This window comes from Miniopterus schreibersii (assembly GCF_964146895.1).
Source record: "Miniopterus schreibersii genome assembly, chromosome: 3".
Taxonomy (NCBI): Eukaryota; Metazoa; Chordata; class Mammalia; order Chiroptera; family Miniopteridae; genus Miniopterus; species Miniopterus schreibersii.
In genome coordinates, this window is record NC_138103.1 from 30055653 (window position 1) to 30073560 (window position 17908).

A 17908-nucleotide genomic window follows, 5' to 3' on the forward strand; every position below is an offset into this window, starting at 1 on the left:
CAAATGAGTTTGTGTGCAGACTCTTTAAGGGGACATCATTGATGTTTCTATCTCTCCCTCTCCCTCTCCCTTCTTCTCTCTGAAATCAATAAAGACATATAAAAAAAAAAAGAAACATCAGTGATGAGTCATTGATCAGCTGCCTCCTGCATGCCCCCTGGTGGAGATTGAGTCCAAAACTGAGTATGTGCCCTGACCGGGAATTGAACCTCTATCTCCTGGATCATAGGTCTATGCTCATCCGCTCAGCCATGCCGGCTGGACCTTTCTACCAGTCTTGATGTGGCTTCTTCTTTATAGCCTTAGTTATAGGACTTCTGTTCTGCTAATCTTCAGATGGTTATCCAGGTTGATTGTTCTATAATTTAGTTGTAATTTTGACTTGGTCATAGGAGGAGGTAAGTACAGTGTCTTATTGTCATCTTGACCAAAACCCTGCTATCCCCAATTGAGTGACCTTTAATAAATAATCAGTCTGGTCTTACTCTCCCCAACTGCAGAAATAGACTGAAATCATTCATTCATCCATTTGTAACATACTTATTGTCTACTATGTGCCAAGACCTGAACTAAGTACCAGATAACTTAGTTCAATATAAAGATAACTGTGATGTCAATCTTGTTCTAAAAGAATTTATAGTCACGCTCAATAGTTTTCCATCTTTCTGTTCCCTGATTCATGAAGTTCCTAGCATTTGACAGTCCTGTAAGAATAATAAACAAGAGTCTTTGGTTATATCTGAATTCCAGTGTACAAGCTGTAATACACCCCATTTGAGAATTACTTCTCCAGTTGGCTAGATCATAATACCTACCATTAATTGAATTTCTATGCTATGCCAGACATTTTACAAACATTATCTTATTCAATCCTTATTGGAAGTTAGCTACTATGTCCTCTTTAAAGATGAGGAAACCACAAGTCACCAGTGAGTACGTGGCATCTGTAATACCGGATGATTCTTCAGTGCTATAATTCTGAGCAAGGCTTTTAGGCACTCACTGGCTCTGTGACTGTGGGCCAATTACTTAACCCTTTGATCTTTGGTCTCCTTCCTATCAGAAAAAAGAGCTTTGCATGAAGGTTGTACAACATAAAGTATATGAGGTATCTAGCTCAGTTCCTGTAAAGCACTTTTATGTATTTTATTTCACTGTTCTCATCCAAGTGCAGAGGTTCCACAGACAGCTGCAGAAGCCCTGGAAAGTTAAGACAATTCCCCAATCAATAAGGATGGGGAATTGCCCATGTAGAGGGAGTTGTGGTCACTGTATCAGGGGGAGGGCAGGGGACTGAGTCTTGGGAGGAGAGGGGTCAGAGAGAACAGTCAGTACTCACAAAGCTGGAGGAAGAAGTCCTAGTCTCTAGAATACCAAGAGGCAGCAATGCTCAGAAAACCTGGGAAGAAGATCCAGGTGATCTATTGTGGGGAAAGGATGGGAGAGTAAAGGGGGGATGGGGAGGGCCCTGCAGTAGAAAATGGACCCAACTCAAACGACACAGATCAAAGGTAGCACCCTACTGACAGTAAGACATACCTGGCCCAGAGGGAAGACAAACAATAAGCTCTCCAAGTAAAAGACCCAAATAAACAAGCCCAGCATGAGGGTTACAGCCAATACGCAGGAGCCCAAGGTGTTTACAAAATTCAGAGTGACTAATGGAAATCTCCAGCATTAATGGTACTGGCATTTGTTTTGTGCTTTATAGTTTGCAAAGTGATTTCATGCTTTTACAAAGGACACTTGATTTCTGAGGGGTGAGTGGTCAGTAAGGTGTGAGTTTACAGTCAGAGGAACTGATAGTGTCCCTTGCTAGCTATGGTACCTAGCCCAAGTCATGGAACCTCTCAAGACCCACTTTCTTCATTTGTAAAGTGAGTAAACAATCCCACCAGGCCCAGCTGGGTGTGGCTCAGCAGTTGAGTGTCGACCTAGGATCCAGGCGATCAAGGTTTGATTCCCGGTCAGGGCACATGCCCGGGTTGCGGGCTCGATTCCCAGTCGGGGGTGTGCAGGAGGCAGCCCATCAATGACTCTCTCATCATTGATATTTCTATCTCTCTCTCTCCCTCTCCTTTCCTCTCTCTGAACTCAATAAAGACATATTTAAAAATTAAAAAAACAAAAAAACAAAAACAAAACAATCCCACCCATCCTACAATGTTGTTAGGATTAAGCCACAGTGCTTTGCAAATATGCTAAGTGGTTCTGTGGCTCACACATATTAAAACCAGTAGTGAGTACAGGGTGGCCCTGGAACCCAGGCCTGAGATGCCTTTCAACTAGCAGATCATTCTTCCACTCCATAATGGCCTTGACCTTGGCAGATTTCAAAACTTGTAGCACAGGGTGATGGCCCTCGTCCCTGCATCTGCAGAGCATTTAAGGATGCTGAATGCTGCCATGGCAGGTGTGGCTCAGTTGGTTGAGCATCATCTTATGCACTGAAAGGTCTCTGGTTCAATTCCTGGTCAGGGCACATGCCTGGGTTGCGGGTTCCATCTTCAACAGGAGGCAGCCAATCAATCAATGTTACCCTCTCACACCAATGTTTCTCTCTCCCTCTTTCTTCCTCTCTCTCTAAAATTAATAACAATAAAATATATATATTTTTGACAAGGATGCTGAATGCCTTTGGTTCTCTCTTGCTGGGGAGGCAGCCAGATTAATCAGTCATCTTTCAACTTCTTACCACCACTGCCCCCTATCTCCAGGACAGTCAAGATGGAGAAATCTGAGCATGGTGGTTTTAGAACCAGATGGCTTTTTTTTTTTTTTTTTCCCATCCTCACCTGAGGATATTTTTTCCATTGCTTTTCAGAGAGAGTGGAAGGGAAAGAGAGACATATCGATTGGTTGCCTCTGGCATGAGCCCCTACCAGGGTCGGGATCGAGCCTGCAACCACTGTGTACATGCCCTTGGCTGGAATCAAACCCAAAACCCTTTAGTCCACAGGCCAACACTCTGAGACTAGACTAGAACCAGATGCTTTTGACTGGCCAGTGAGCAGTGACATCTTGCTTTGACTAATGGATATGAGGGAATTGGGACTTTGGGAAACTTTCAAGTCTGATTGAGGAAACTGGAAGTACATGAATGTTGGACCAGTCCAAGAGTTTCTGATGGCAGAAGGTGAAGCTTCTGGTGAAAGGGGAGGGATTAGAATGTTATTGCATCTCTGTTCTGTCACTAGTGACTATTTCCTTCAATACCTTTAACTTTTTGAGGTTCTTTCACACAATTGAGCATATCTACCTTGACTGAGATGCTTTGTGAGATGTGCACCATGTTAGCAGGTTCAAGAATCAGAAATGGGGGGTGGGAGGGCGGTGTTCTATTAAAAAAAAAAAAAAGTTGAGCCCTAGCTGGTTTGGCTCAGTGGTTAGAGCGTCAGTCGGTGGACTGAAGGGTCTTGGATTCGATTCCGAGCAAGGGCAGAGTTGCAGGCTCCATCCCCAACAACCGATGGATGTGTATCTCTCATACTGATGTTTCTCTCTTCCTATCTCTCTCTCTCTCCCTTCCACTCTCTGTGATGGAAATTGAAAAAATATCCTTGGGTGAGAATTAAAAAAACTGTTGAGTGATTTGTCAATTACTTTATTGGCTGACCTGGGGCTAGAATTCAAGAGATGAGATTCATCCCTTTAACCAGGCAGTGGGTGGGAGTGAAGGAACATGATCCACCATCTTATCACATGCAATCAATGGGATCAGTTTACCAGGTCACGGAGTCACCACATTGGGAAGCATAAAAATGGAATGAGATAGGGGAGGGATCAACTTTGGTGGGAACTGGGGAGCATGGGAGCTGGGCAGGCCCTAGAAGGAGGACACGGGAGGGGGTCCCATCCTCAGCTGACCTTAATACCCCCTACAGAGCTCTACAGTTACTAAAGGGCTTTCACATCCATCACTTTCCTGGCTCTTTACAGGGTACAACTGCAGGCGTATTTATCTAACTTGATGGGGGGGGGGGGCTCAAAAGTTAGGAGGCTGGGCGACCGCTTCTTAGAGTCAGGGGCAGTGCTGCCTTTCGGATTCCAGGTCCACACTTTCCCTCCCATCCTTCCTGTCACCACCTGGGTGGGCCCCGGGAGCCGAGCCCCGCGGGCTAAGATCCCCGCGCGCGCGTGTGCGCAGAGGTGTGTGTGCACAGAGGTGTGTGTGCACGTACACGGATGCACCCGAGAGGCTTCCCTTCTGCGCGCTGCCCCGCGGGAGCCTTGCTGCCTCATGTCCCCTGGGACGCGAGCGGCTGAGTGTGAGCTGAGCCAACGTGTGCACCTGGGGGACAAGGCTGATCTGAGCCCGGGGGAACGGGGACCCGTTCGACCCGTCTTGGCCTCGCTCTGCTCCTTTTCAGCCTCCATGTTTCTTCAGCCTCGTGGTGTTTCTTCCCTTCCCGAACTTCACGGGTTTCCAGTTTCCTCTATCAGTTTCTCGGACCCGGTCCCCAGGGCCGCCAGCTCCGCGTCCTTTTCCGGAGGCTGTTACCTGTCGTCTGGAGGTCGGAGAAAGGGGACCACGCTCGGGGGGTTGGTCCTGGAGGAAGGGTTTCGCGGGCAGCAGAGACTCCCGAAACTGGGTGTTGCGGGCAGGGGGCGATAACTAAGTCAGAGTCGCCTCCCGGTCCTCTGGCCACCGCCCCGCCAGGGCGAGGGGCGGGGTCTCGTCCGTGGGACTAGGCCACCCGGCCGCCCCTGCCCCCAGGACCGCCCGCCAGGGGTCCTCTCCGCCCCGCCCTGCCCCGCTCCCGCAAGTCCCCGAGTCCGCTCCGAATCCGCGCCGGGTTTCCTCCTCGCCGCTGGGGTCTCCGCCCCTCGGAGTCGCCGGCCCGGGCCGAGCCGAGTGTCGCCGCGGGAGCCACACGCACCGCCCGCGCCCCGAACCGTTGGGTGCCGGAGCCCGCGCGCGGCAGTGAGCTGCGGCGCGCACCCCGCTTTCGCATTCGAACTCCCGAGTCTGGACCGATACAGTCTGTGCGTCACCCGAATTAGACCCTCGGGGGTGCGAAGTGACCCCATCTCGGCACCGTGAGCTGCCTCCCCGCTCCGCTTCTCAGCATCCCGGCCCGGGGTCCGACTCCGGCGAGGTAGGGGGGCCGTGGGACCTCCGGGGGCTGGCGTGCTCCTCCACCGCGGGATAGGGACAGCAGAGACCACCGTCCCCGGGGGAAGAAAGCCGCTGCGCCCCCAGGACCAAACCCCTCCCAGGTCCGTGACCTGGAAAACTGAGACGGAGACCTCACCTCAGGTGTTCCGGGGCGCCGCCCTTCCACCATCCCTCCCCCCCGTCGCCATTCCGCTTCCACCCGCCCCAGGATCTGCTGCCTGGGGGATCCCCTGCCAAGTGAGCTTCCTTGTAATCTCCCTACCGGCCGCTTTCCCCACCCCCACTCCGGGGAAGACCCTCCAGTGCAGCCCCTCTGAGGCACCCCTCCCCCCACTCCTTGGTCCGCCTTCCTCCACCCTCGCCTCTGCCCCACTGCGTCTTGTCGCCCCGGCCTCTTTCCTCCAGGTCTCCGCTCTCCTCCAGCCTCTTTTCCGGCTCCCTCCTTTCCTTGACCCCTTCCCCCACCACACGCCCGAGAGAAGGGGGTGTGTCACTCTGCTTTCTCTTTACTGGCTCCCTGGGAGGGGGTGCAGTGCTAGAACTTTTTTTGCATCAGCTGAGCCCTGAGTCACGAGGTGTCGCGTCTGTGGTTCCGTGTCCGTGCCTCCTGCCCTCCCCTCTCCTATCCTCTCTGACCCCACCTCCCTGTCCCCCTTTGTCTCCTCTCTGCCTATGTTCTCCTCCTTTCTGGTCCGGTACTTGGGCGCTTTGTGTAGCTGCCATCTCTTTGTCTCAGCCTCTCTGCTCTCTCTCCTCCTTCTTCCAGCTCCCAAAAGCTGGGACCTCAAGGGCATCAATATAGCAGGTGTGTGGGGTCCGGTGGAGGTGGGAAGGGGGGGCTCCCAGCATGCCCAGAGATGACTTCAATCCTCCCCTTATCCCTACAGTGATCATTCACGTTTATGAGATTGAAAGAACAGATACAAGGATGTGGGGATATGGATGGCAGGGAAATGCTGCCCCTCTTCCTGGAACTTGGTCCACGTGATGCCTGAACTACGTTTCCCACAGTGCCCTGGAGGCACAGGACTGCCTCTGCCTAGACACTTTATGGGAGTTATAGTTCAAGGAGCCAAATTGGAGGGTATCATACTGGAGGGTGGGAAGTGATCAGTGTGTGGAGCAAAGGTTGTGGAGCTAGTCGGCAGCTTTGGCTTGGCGTGGAACCCCTGGCCTTATTTTTTTCCCCAGCACCCACCTCCTCCAGGGTTTAAGGGCCTTGGAATCTTTGTATCCCCCCAAAATGGAATAGGAGTAGAGAGGAGTGCCTTGGAAGAAAAGATGGGTGATGAACTGGCAAGCCTTTCCTTCTTCCCTGTGACCCTGGGAATCCCCTCCCCCCCCCTTTACAAACAACCTAGTCTGACATGTAGACACCATTGAAAATAGTCTCATCTTGAAAGCAAGGGAGGGAAAGAAAAGCCTAATGTCTTAGATTTGTTGGATATGCTCCAGTTTACAAGTTGCTCACATTCTGCCCCCCTTGGGGGCAGTGGGGAATTGCTGAAGTTACCCCTAAACTACCAGCTTTCACTTTCCAGGGATGCATGAACAGCTGGTGAGGTTGCCTGGAGATGCAGATGGGAGGCATCTCTAGGGCCCATCATCTCCAGAGTCTGACGCAAGGAGTCTGATGCTTCACCTTGTTGTTGGCCTAGAAATTGCTGACAGTGGGGGGAAGGCAGTGGGGGTTCCTCCCACAATCCCATCTCTGATTCTGAGTCAGCTCAGCCCTTAGCATTTGGGACCTCTGATTCCTGCCAAGGACCCAGTAATTCCTATCTTTGCTTTTCAGACTGGGTTTGGAGATCTAGATACACAAAAAAATATTAAAAATTTACAGTTTCCTGGCCCCCCCACTAGCCTGGGAGCCAGGAAAGCTTACAATCTTGAGAATGGATTTCCTCACTGTGAAATAAATGGGTTGAACTTGGTGGTCTCTGGTGACCCTAGCTCTAAGATCCTCTGAGCCTGTGCCTCGGATGATATTGGCCTGAACTGTCTTACCTGGAAGAACCTAAGGCATCAGCATCAGATTGAAAAGAGGAAGATGGTGCTGATGTTTTGAAGCTTGTTTGTATAGTAAGCACTGTGTTTACATGAGCTCTGTTTATGGTATGGAAGCTAAAATCATCCCTAACCCACCTTTTGGTGCCCCTCCCAAGCCTAGGTCAAGTTCTTGTTAAAAAAAAAATCCTCGGGGCTGGTGTGGCTCAGCAGCTGAGCATCGACCTATGACCTGTAATCTAGGAGATCAGGGCTTAATTCCTGCTCAGGGCACATGCCTGGGTTTCAGGCTCGATCCCGAGTAGGGGGAGTGCTGAAGGCAGTCAATCAATGACTCTCATCATTAATGTTTCTCTCTCTCTCCCTCTCCCTTCCTCTCTGTGAAATAAATAAAGACATATTAAAAAAAAAAATCCGACCAAGCCAATTTCACCCTCCACAAAGTACCTGGTATGTGTGTCCCTTGGGATGTTTGTTAATGAGGTTTAATGCAGGTTATGTGAGGGGGAATTATAACTGGCCAAAAGAGAGAGGAAGGGGATTTGATGGCTTGGTCTGGGAAATAGTCATCTGGACTTGGGGAAGGGGCTTTCTTTTTGGCCCTGTCTCTGGCAGGGAAAAGAGAAAAGACCAGAGGCCAAACAGGTGCCAGATCTACATGGAATTGACCCAAAAAGGAGACCTTGAGGAATGGGAAGGGCAGGGAAAGTCCTGTGTGGGAGATGGGACAAAGATTACAGGAACAAATTTTAAAAGGAGGAAGGGGGAGAAGAGAGGAGAGGAGGGACTCCATCTTTGGAAGGGAGGAAAATGGGGAGAGCACATGGGTGATCTTGGTGGACATTTTGTTTGTTGGAGCCCCAACAGAACCCTTTTCAAAATGATCATACTGGAGGGGAGCTAAGTCTCGCTAAGGAGGGAACAGACTCAAGGATGAAGGAAAGGGCGGTTTTGATGAGCCTGGAAGGAACGGCTTGACATTTTCTAATGGAGCTGTCCATCTGTCCACTCCTTTGGTTTGTATTTGAATATGTGTGTTGGAGGTGGAGGGCACTAGGGCAGCAATATGAAGAAGATCTGGGGTCTAAATCTCCCTCCCTTTGCCCTGGGATGATAAGTGACAGTGGCAGGAAAGGTGGTGGGAGTTGAATCCTTCCCTTTTCCTGAAAACCCTCCTGGAAGGGGAGTGCTGATGATAGGAATTCCTTTCTCATGTTCTTACAGAGAGGTGGTAGGGCCCTTGAGGGGATGTCCCTCCATTATTTACACCCCCTTCTTTCCTTTAAGTCTTTGGGCTGACTGGGGATGATGAGGGTCAGGGGCTAGTCTCTGGGGGGCTGACGAGATCCTGAGTTTGTGAGTGTTAAGAAGCATCCTGGTTGGGTGGAGCAGAGTAGGATTGGGAGTTCTTGAAGCGGGTGGGAGGGGGGAGCTAGAGGCCCTCTATTCCCAGGAGGATCTGTGTGGAGAGTAGAAGAGAAGCAGTGTTTGTGTAGAAAGGGGTTGTGGGGACTGTGTGTAGGGGGCCAGATGTGGAAACAGGAGGCTCTGACCCAACGCTGGGTTCTCTCTTTCTGCAGGGTATAATGAAGCTGGAAGCTGGCTGTGGTATAGCCACCTCAGAGGTCCCTAACCCCAAAAAAGAGGCAGAGCCAGATGTGGAGCCACTCTCAGAAATCCTGCCACAGGAGGCCAGGGCTAAGCCCAAGTCTGGATCAGGGATGGAGGCTGAGAAAGAGCCTCTGGGGTCCCAGTCAGGGCCTGAGGCCAAGGCCAAGTTCTTGGGGGCCAAGCCCAGGTCCAGATCTGGGCCTAAGACCAAGGTTGAGCAGTTGGACCTTGTGGTGGCCACATAACAGAAGTTTAAGGAGGTGCTGGCCATTTCAGGAGGCATCTATGGTGACCTTGGCTATCTTCCCAGCTGCTACCACAGCTGGCTCGGGGATCCCAACTGTACTATGGTGCTGGCCAAGCGCAACAGAGGAGCGGTGAGAACCGGGGCTGGGACCCAGGTGAAAAAGGGTGAAGCCACCTTTGGGTGCCTGGATCTTAAGAAGGAGAGAGAGCAAGCCTTTCCCTCAGTCCTTGTCAGGTTGCTGAGGATATAGAGTAGGCTTTGGAATCAAAGAGTAGGACGTTCAGATCCAGGGGCCTAACCAGTGAGGGTGGGGTGGGGGACCTGTAGAACTCAGAATAGTGGAGGAACTGGAGGGATTGGTGAGAGCATCGGTATTTCAGGATTTGTTTGAGGAGTTTCTGGGCACAGGAGCACAAAAAGAGGGGAGCAGGTGGAGTGGAGGTAGAGTGGGGCCAGGACTCTTGAATAGACTGACCTTTCACACAATCACACAAAGAAGGCCTGGTTGAGGTGGGTGTGCAGGACTAGTTCAGAGATGGGCTCGGGGAGAAGCCTAGAAGAAGGGGGCGGGGTAGGTAGCTGGGACGTGGCCATCTCCTGGGGGTGGGCCCAATGAAAGGGGGCGTGGCGAGTGGTCAGGGACCTGTTTGCACTGGGAGCTAAAGCATCTCAAGGGGTGGAAGCTGCCCCGGCGAATGACCGTTACTGCCAGCTCTGGAATCCGAGACCCAAGTGCTGAGGAGACCTCCCAGGACTGGCACCAGGTCTGGCCTGGCGCCCAGGGTAATGACGAAGGAGCGCTCAGCGTGTGCGAAGAAGCCAGCCCTACCAGCCGAATGGGCCAGAGGCGGGGAAGGGGCCCCCTAATGACCTGGGTCCACAGATCGCGCTGGAGTCGGTGCTCGTGATCGATGCCGAGAAGACCGCGCTGGCGGAGGCGCTGCGCGTGGCGCTCCGGGAGGGCGGCGAGGGCGAGGCCAGGCTGCCGCAGCGCTTCTGCTCGCTGCTGGTCAAGCGACAGCACCCGCGGGTCAAGGTGGCACGGCTTACCCGGGACCGCCAGCTGGGTCCCCAGGAGCTAAAGAAATACCACCTAATCACCAAGCAGGTGAGAAGGACAAGGGGGCTCGGCGTCCTACCCCAGGCCCAGCCAGGCACCGGCTTTCTTTCTCTGCCGGCTCTACCGGGTGAGAGCGCCCACGAGCCCTGCCCTGGGATTCCCAGTCCTTACCCATGCCCTGTTGCCAAGGGGAAGTCAAACAGCTCCTGACTCCCAGCTGCCAAACCCTCAGTCCTTATTTGGGGAGACTGAAGAGCCCAGGAGTCGACTTCCGTGACCCTGCCTCCCTCCCCTACATCAGTCCTGTCTCCCTTCAGGAACCCAAACACCGAGCCTTTACCCTCCCTCCGCCTCCCTCATGCCGCCAACTGATCTGCTTCCCCACTTCCACTTCCCTCGGAGACTCGGCGGCCCACATCCCCAGGCCCCTGGATACTCCACACTGACCCCACGCCTCCTGTTCCGAGGCTTTGCCCCTGGTTCATCCATGCTATCCTCCGGGACCCAGGCTTTCACATGTTCACTTCACCCTGTAAAGCACGATCTATGCCCCTGCAGGGCCCAAGTGGACCCCGTGGCGTGAATGTGGGAGCGAAACGCCGAGAGGCAGTGGCGCCGGGCTCGCCAGCCCTCCCGCCGCCCTCGGGCGCTCACTTGTGCCCCCCACAGGGCATCCTTTTGTTCCGGCTCAGCGCGCCGCGCTGCTGGCAGGACTGGACGCCGGGCTGGCGGCGCTGCGGGCCTCCGGCACTTACTCAGCGCTGCCCACTGAGGCCCCGGCAGAAGCAGGCGGTGACGTGGCCGGCCTCCTGCTGTCGATTTCCGTGCAGCGCGACGTGCTCCCGGGTGGAACCAGCATCCAGGACTCGCAGCCCTACCAGCCGATCGGGAGCAACTGGCACCTGTTGGCGGCCAAGGGCTTGGAGTGGTGCGTGGACAGCCGCCCGCGCCCGCGCGTGATCACACCGGGCACACCCCTTTCCTATCCCGCCTTGAGGCGACGGCACATGGTGCTGCCTCAACATCGATGCCTTCGGCTGCGACTGCTCCCAGGTGCAGAGCCAGCTTCTCTGGCACCTGCAGTGCCAGGCTCGGCGCCTTGCCGGCCTCAACGTCATGTGTCAGCTCTTCCTGGTGCCCCACTTGTGTTCACAGCTGGCTTATTTCTGCCAGGCCAGCTTGGGGTTCAAGCTGGTCAAGGGTTACACTGAGCAGTACCTGCTGGAGGCTGACATCTGAGGCTTCTACTACTTGAGAATAAGCACTTTAGACCCCCCTTCACCAGGTCCCCAGAAAGCCCTGTCCTTATTTGCAAGCTCCACCCTACTCAGCGCCCTATTATCTCCCACTGCAGCCCCTTCCCTTTCCTTCCCCCCTAATCTCTATCTGCCATCTTGTCTCTAACCACCCCCCCAACGCTGTTGCCCACAGCCAGATCAGAATCACCTGGCTTGGTGGAGCCCCTTTCCCTGCTACTGTCCACCCTTTGCTTTCCCGGCAAAGAACCGTGTCCTTCACAGGCTTCAGAGCTCTTCCCTGTCCATTGCCCTAGCCTGGGAGTGAACTCTGTCCTCCCTTGCTTCTCCCTTGTGCCTCCTGCTGGATGGAAGTAGACTGAAGCGCATGCAATGCCTAGCACCTCTCCAGGAGCACAGCTGTCTCGTGCATATTTTCTTCCTCCTGCTCTTACTCAAGCCCTCTGAGCTTGCTCCATTCCCCCCTCACTGCCCTCTTAGCCTCTTGTCCCTCTAAATCAGTGTCTTTTCCCTCCTTCTCTCTGTACCCCCATCTTCCTCCTCCCTGGACCTCTCAGACACTTAGTTCCTCCTTGCCTCTTTGTTCCCTTTCCCCATTCTCTCTTTATCACCCACCTTGTGTGCAATATGGAAAGAGACCCTGTAAGTGAAATCGATTTATACTGTTCCCTCTGCTTTGGCCCCCTGTTTATGCTCTGGTGATGCACCTTTCTGACCTTGCACCCGCTGACTGAGGTTCCCTCCATTTTTGCACTATGTTGCTAATGTCCCCAACCAGTGGTAGAACCAGAGGGTTCAGGCTGGAGAGTTTGGTGTAGTGGAGGGCAGGTCCCTCAGTCAGTGTGGGGCTCGCTCCTGACTAATGAGGCTGCCTTCAGGTGAGACTGGAACCCCCACCTCCAGGTATTTCTGGACACTCCTCTTTTTCTCTAGTTCCTTTATGCTTTCTTGGACTTTGACAGTCTTCTATTTAAATTCAAGTAGTAACAGTTGTATTTGCGCGGCACTATCTTCTAACTGGATCCTCACATCTACCACAGAGGGAGGAAATAGAGGCCCAGAAAGATCAAAGTGACTTCCCAGTCACTTGCAGTAGCTGGAAGCCTCTCAGGGATTAGAACCCAGGTGTCCCAAGCCCAAAGCGTGCCTCAGAACATCACTCATGGACGGTGATAGCTTGAACTTCTTGTTGGACAATGAACAGCTGCTAAGGATACATCAACAGAGAGCACAGGGTTCACTGGGATGGGGTCCAAGACGTGGGCAGGCAAGGGTGCCAGGAGGTGGAAGGTGGGCAAAGAGGACCACCACTGCTTCACCACCGTCTCAGTTCTGGCTTTGCTGATGTACTCCTCTGCCTCCTGTGCCTGGCCATGCTGCCACCCTCCCTGTCACTTCAACCAAGTCTCTGTTAAAATAAAACAGATTCTTAGCCCACTCTGTTTGTTTTACTTCATTATCTTCCCCTTCCCCCGTAGCCTGTATTAGGATCTTTTAGCCCTATGGCAATGGGGCCAACGACTTCCTGGAGGGGAGCTGGGAAAAGCTACTAGCCCTCGGCCCCCCCCCCCCACGGCAGCCAAGAGGCTGAAAGCCAGGCAGTAGCGCGGCGCCCTGACTAGACACTCCTCCCCCCTCCGCCCACCTCGGCGGGAAGCTGCCGTCCAAATTCTACGGGCTCTTCCGCCAAGTTCCCCTTGGCATCCACGACCAGCCTCCCTCAGCCCTGCGGTGCGGGCGTCTAACTCCCAGCTCTCGACTCTCTCGTGGCCAGCACGCTGGCTTTCTCCATTCCTGGATGGGCACCGCGCAGAAGGTGGAGGTAGCCTGGGAGGCTCTTCCCCTGGGAACCGAGCTCGAGAGCAGCGAAGACTGCGATCCCCAAAAGTAACACGCGGGGGCGCCAGGACGTGCGCGGACGAGGGCGAGGCAGTGCAAGGTGGTTTCCGTCCGTATGAGTGTGTCCACGGGCGTCTTTGTGTGTCTGCGTTTCTGTACATGTGTGTACGAGTGCGTAAGAGGGTGTCTGGGTGAGATGTGTTCGGGACAACGTGGCTGGTGTACCCCAGAATCAGGTACTCCAAGTGTCTTTTTGGTGAGGACGATGCTTGATATGTTGCTATGTACGTGTGGATGGGGAGGCAGGGAACTGTGTGTGTGTCCTCGTGTGCGCAAGGCGTAGCCTCTGAGTCCCTGATTTGAGTCTTGGATTTTTGAAGTCACATACCTTCAGGGTTTTTACTCCCACCATCCTGTGTAAGAAGAATGAAGGCTCTCAACGGGAATCTCCATTACCGTCACCTCTTCAGCATGGGTCTTCGTGACCCTGCTAGGCTAGGTGTAACATTGTGTTTGTGTAAGTGGGTGTGTCTCAGAATATCAATGTAACTCTGAATGACAGTGTATTGTGTGTGTGTGACAGGTGGGTGTTGGAGGAGGCTGCTTCAGGATTATGGAAGTAAAAAATTTCCTTTTTCCTGTTAGTTTGTGGATATCACCTTCATGGCATGTTTTCCTTTCTCAGTCTCTCCAGTAGTTGTCTCTCTTTGTGTCTCTCCTCATCTCTGTTTCTTTCTCTGTCTCCCTTTCTTGGTGACTCATCTCTGCGGCTTTGCCCTCCCCGGGCTTCCTGGGTCTCCCCTCCCCCACTCAGGAGTGGGTGGGAATATGAGGCAATGGGACTTGGGGACTGAAAATTAGGGAGAGCAACCCCTTCCTATCACTTATAATTCCAAGATGTGTCAGTGGCCCCCAGCCCTCTCCCAGTCTCCTTCCCAGGACTCCCCATCCTACTGAACTGGGGTGGCAGAGGATAGGGCAATAATGCATTCTAATGGGGCCATTTGGGGGGGGGGGGTGCCTCAGCAGCTTCTCTCCATTCAAAGTGGAGACCCCTGCCCCTCTAATAAAGTGCTCCCCCCCTGCCCTGCCTGTCCCCCCACCCTCTATGGCTGACGCAATGAAAGCCTGCAGAGGTGAGTCACCGGTTGGGGGAGAAAGAAGAGAAGGGGGGGGTGGACTGTGAGCTGTGAGGGGGAGGGGCTTGGGGTGAGGGAACAAGCCCCTGCTCTCTTTCTCTCCCAAACTTTCTCAGGGAATAGACCCAATGCTCTCCCCCCTCCCCTGGTTTTCCAAATCTTTAGTTTGGATCACTACTCTGCTGGACCCCACCTTCTCCTGCTACCCTACTGGAGAGTGGGAGATTCAGAAACAAAGACAGAGAGAGATGGATTTATACAAACAATTCAGAGCAAACACCAGGCATCCTCTCCAGGTCCCCATCTCAGCTTTGCCTTTTCCAGCTCTGTCTCTTCATTTCTCTTTCTTCCCTGCCATCTTCCTCTCTCCCCGATCCCAGGAACCTGTCCCCAGTCCAGCTTTTTTTTTTTTTTTCTCTCCCAGCAGCCCCTAGAGTCAGCAGGGTATGAAGAACACAGTACATCTTCAAGAGGTAGAGTGTGTATGAATAAACTGACCCAGGTAGGGAACTGGAAAGGAGAGAGGCAGAAACAGACCCAGAGATTCAGAGACCATGAAGATAAGAGGGATCAAGATCCAGACTGTGGAATCACTGAGCCTATTGCCTTTGGTGCCTGGGGTTTCCACTTTGCTGCCCCTCCTTCACCCCATGATGAGTGAGACTCTCAGGGATGTTAATTTTTGAGTCGTTGCCCTGGGCTTCAGGGCTACTGTGGAGAAAGGAAGGAGTGGGGAGTTGGGGTAGGATGGAGAAATGTGGGGACACTCTGAAAACAAGGGGCAAGGACCCGAACTTGAGGGCTGCAGATGAATGGCTTGGATACTGAGGCTTTATGGCATAGAAATCTAGAGAAAAAGGTGAATGTGGGGAAGAGGCAGGAAAGAGCAAAGTCACATATAAATCCACATATACCAACAGGCATGAAAGGACTCAGAGAACTGCACAAAGGCATATATGTACACACACACACACATACACAGTATTGACGCACCAACCCAGGCACACTTTTCAGACACCAGCAGGTGCCCAGACTGGGTGCACTCAAGACTCTTAACTATGTAGGTATACTGGCACTCAGAAGGGATCAGAACCCACACACACTCACTTACACACAGACACCTGGAAAGAGGCAAAAACACAGCCACACAAATTGGAAAAGACTACATATTTAAACTGGAACACTACCATACCCATCTACTTTTGGTCCCAATTCCCTTTCTTTTCCTTTCCTCCCATATATCTCACTAATCTCTGTACACATATACACACACATGTACGTGCACACAGAGGTGCGTGTCCACAGTAGCAGTTTCTCTAGGTGCCTGTCTCCCCCCACACTTAGTCTCTAAGCCCATCAGCCTCTCAGTCTCCCCCGCTCCCTCCCTGCTTCCTCGCTCTTGGGTGGCTTCCCCTCCCCCTCTCCAGATGTCTGAACCGTCTCTCTCTGATTCTTCCTCCTCAGGAAGGTAACATGACCCTTCCTCATTCCCAGGCTCTCAGTAACCACATTGGGGGAGAAAGGGGGAGATGGGGAAGGAGAGGAAGAATGAGGGGGGTGGGGACCATAGGGGCAGTGGGAGGTCCTAGATTGGTATGTGGGTGGAGGGGAGGGACTGCTGTGGGGTCTGCTGCCCCTCCTCTCCCTCCTTTCCTTGGCATCTCCGCAGTCACCTTGGCTTTCAGGAGTTTTTTCCTCCTTTAGCCTGTTCCTTCTACCTTTTCCAGAACCCCTCCTTCCTCCCTCTCCCGCTGCCTTCTGTTCTCTCTTTCCTCCTTCTCTACTCCTCCCCACCTCTTTCCTCGCAGAGCTGATGGGCTTTCTTCTGGGAAAGTCAAGCCACTGATGGAACCGAGAAGCCACTGTTGGCTATAGGGGGAAAACACGTGAGTGATTGTATGTGTGTGAGGTGGAGAGAGGAAGAGAGAGAGATGAGGATCAGTGCTGGGGAAAGATGAGGAGGGGGTTGAGGACTGGCTCTGAGCCCCGCGTGTGCCCATGGGCACCCCTGTGGTCGCAGTTCTTGTGTGTCTGGTGTGTGTCATTGTAACTCCCCCCTTTCCCTGCCCACGCCCCCGCACAGCTCTGTGCCTGCACCGCAGCCCCCCTCCCTCCCCTTCATTCCTGCAGTGCCTGCCCCCCTTGGCTCCCTCCCCTTTCCCCTGCCCCCTCCCCATTTCCGTCCCCCCTCCGCCCCCGCCCACGGCTGGTCTCCCTTCACTGGACCCGGCTCCCTGATAGATTCTCTTTGCGCAATCTGTGCGTCATCGCCCCCCATTCCCCGGAACCTCTAGCTGTCCAAGCCCCCAGCCCCAACCTCTCAGGCCGGAGATACGGTCGAGGGGTATGGTTGCCATAAGGGGCGATCTCTGACGTTGCATGTCCACCCCCACCCCCTCCCGCACCGCGTTCAGACCTTCCCTTTAAGCAATGGAGAGCTGGAGTTGAGCCACCCGCCCCCACCTGCGCAACCCCCTCCCCACCTGGTTTGCTCTTGCCCTCCAAACGTCCTCTGGGGGGGAGGCAGCAGGAGGAAAAGAAGCTGAAGGAGGATGGGGAGTAGTGGGCTGAAAAGGGGCACAGCGGAGGCGCCAACATACATTACTGAGTCAGCTGGACAGAAGAACAGACACACCTTTTTCTTCAGACATGCACGGACCGTGTACAGACACGACACAGGGGCATACACCTCCTCAATCTTTTCCCTTTCTTTCAACTTGGACCCTTTTCGGTGGGATTACCAAAACCGCAAGAACCCACCCATCTGCCCTGGCCCAGGGCCGGCACCCCGCACGGCGGATCCACGGACAGCGCCAGCAGGCGCGCAGATCCGTCCCTCCTTTCTCAGGTTCACGCCGTCCTTGGGTGTGTTCCCCATGGACTGTGATGTCGGAGGATGGGGAGCTTGCTCCTACCTCCGGCTTTGGATTCCTTATCCTCCCCCTCCCAGTACAGATTTCCTACTGGTGCCCAGTCAGACCTGGGAGTTTCCCCATCCTATTCTGTTTGGAGACGCGGGCTCCCGCCGTTGCAAATTGTTGGGTAAAACCCACCCTCCTGCCTTCCAGTGCCTCTGCATCCACCTTTCCATCGATTCATTCATTCTTTTCTTTTTATCCCTCCTTCATTCATTCATAGCCCCCAACCCCGCCCGCCTCGGTATTTCATTCATTCACTCATTCATTCATTCATTTCTCCAGTGCTCCACTAGCGCACGCCCCTCCAGCAGAGGGCCCCAACGCGCAGGCGCAGGCCGGAAGAACATCGCATCCTCCAATCGCTGGGCATCCTCCCGCCTCTAGGCGCCCGCCCGCTTCCCCATGAATGAACATTGACGTCAATGGGGCGGGACGATCCCACGTGACACCGCGCGCTCCCGCTTATAAGGCGGCAGCGGGCGGGCGCTGTCCAGCGTGCTGAAGCCGGAGCGAGCGAGCCGCCGAGAGCTGCGCGGACCCAGCGGAGCCCAGCCCACTGGACGCCAGACCTCGACAGTCGATCGTATCCCAGCCACCTCTTGGAACCGAGGCGGACGCGTCTCGATCTTCGCCTGTCCCCACCTCGACCCTCTTCTCCACCTCCAGAGTCGTGACACCAGCTGGTAATTACTCCTGTCCGTCCCTCAAACCC

At 53.9% G+C, this 17908-nt stretch overlaps 1 protein-coding gene and 1 long non-coding RNA gene across 2 annotated transcripts; both read left to right on the forward strand.

Moving 5' to 3' along the window:
- The first annotated feature begins 4843 nt into the window (after positions 1–4843).
- Positions 4844–7528, forward strand: LOC308554771. The gene is made up of 3 exons (XR_013998441.1): positions 4844–5099; positions 5886–5924; positions 6007–7528. It is a non-coding gene; the product is annotated as an uncharacterized lncRNA (long non-coding RNA).
- A 1184-nt stretch (positions 7529–8712) lies between these two features.
- On the forward strand, positions 8713–12730 carry NAT16 (N-acetyltransferase 16 (putative); the record flags this gene model as incomplete). Its single annotated transcript, XM_081131728.1, is given in 7 exon segments — positions 8713–8979; positions 8983–9114; positions 9868–10092; positions 10714–10738; positions 10741–11017; positions 11019–11037; positions 11041–12730. Coding segments are annotated over 7 exon segments (1188 nt in total). The 3' UTR covers positions 11284–12730.
- Between the last annotated feature and the right edge of the window lie 5178 nt (positions 12731–17908).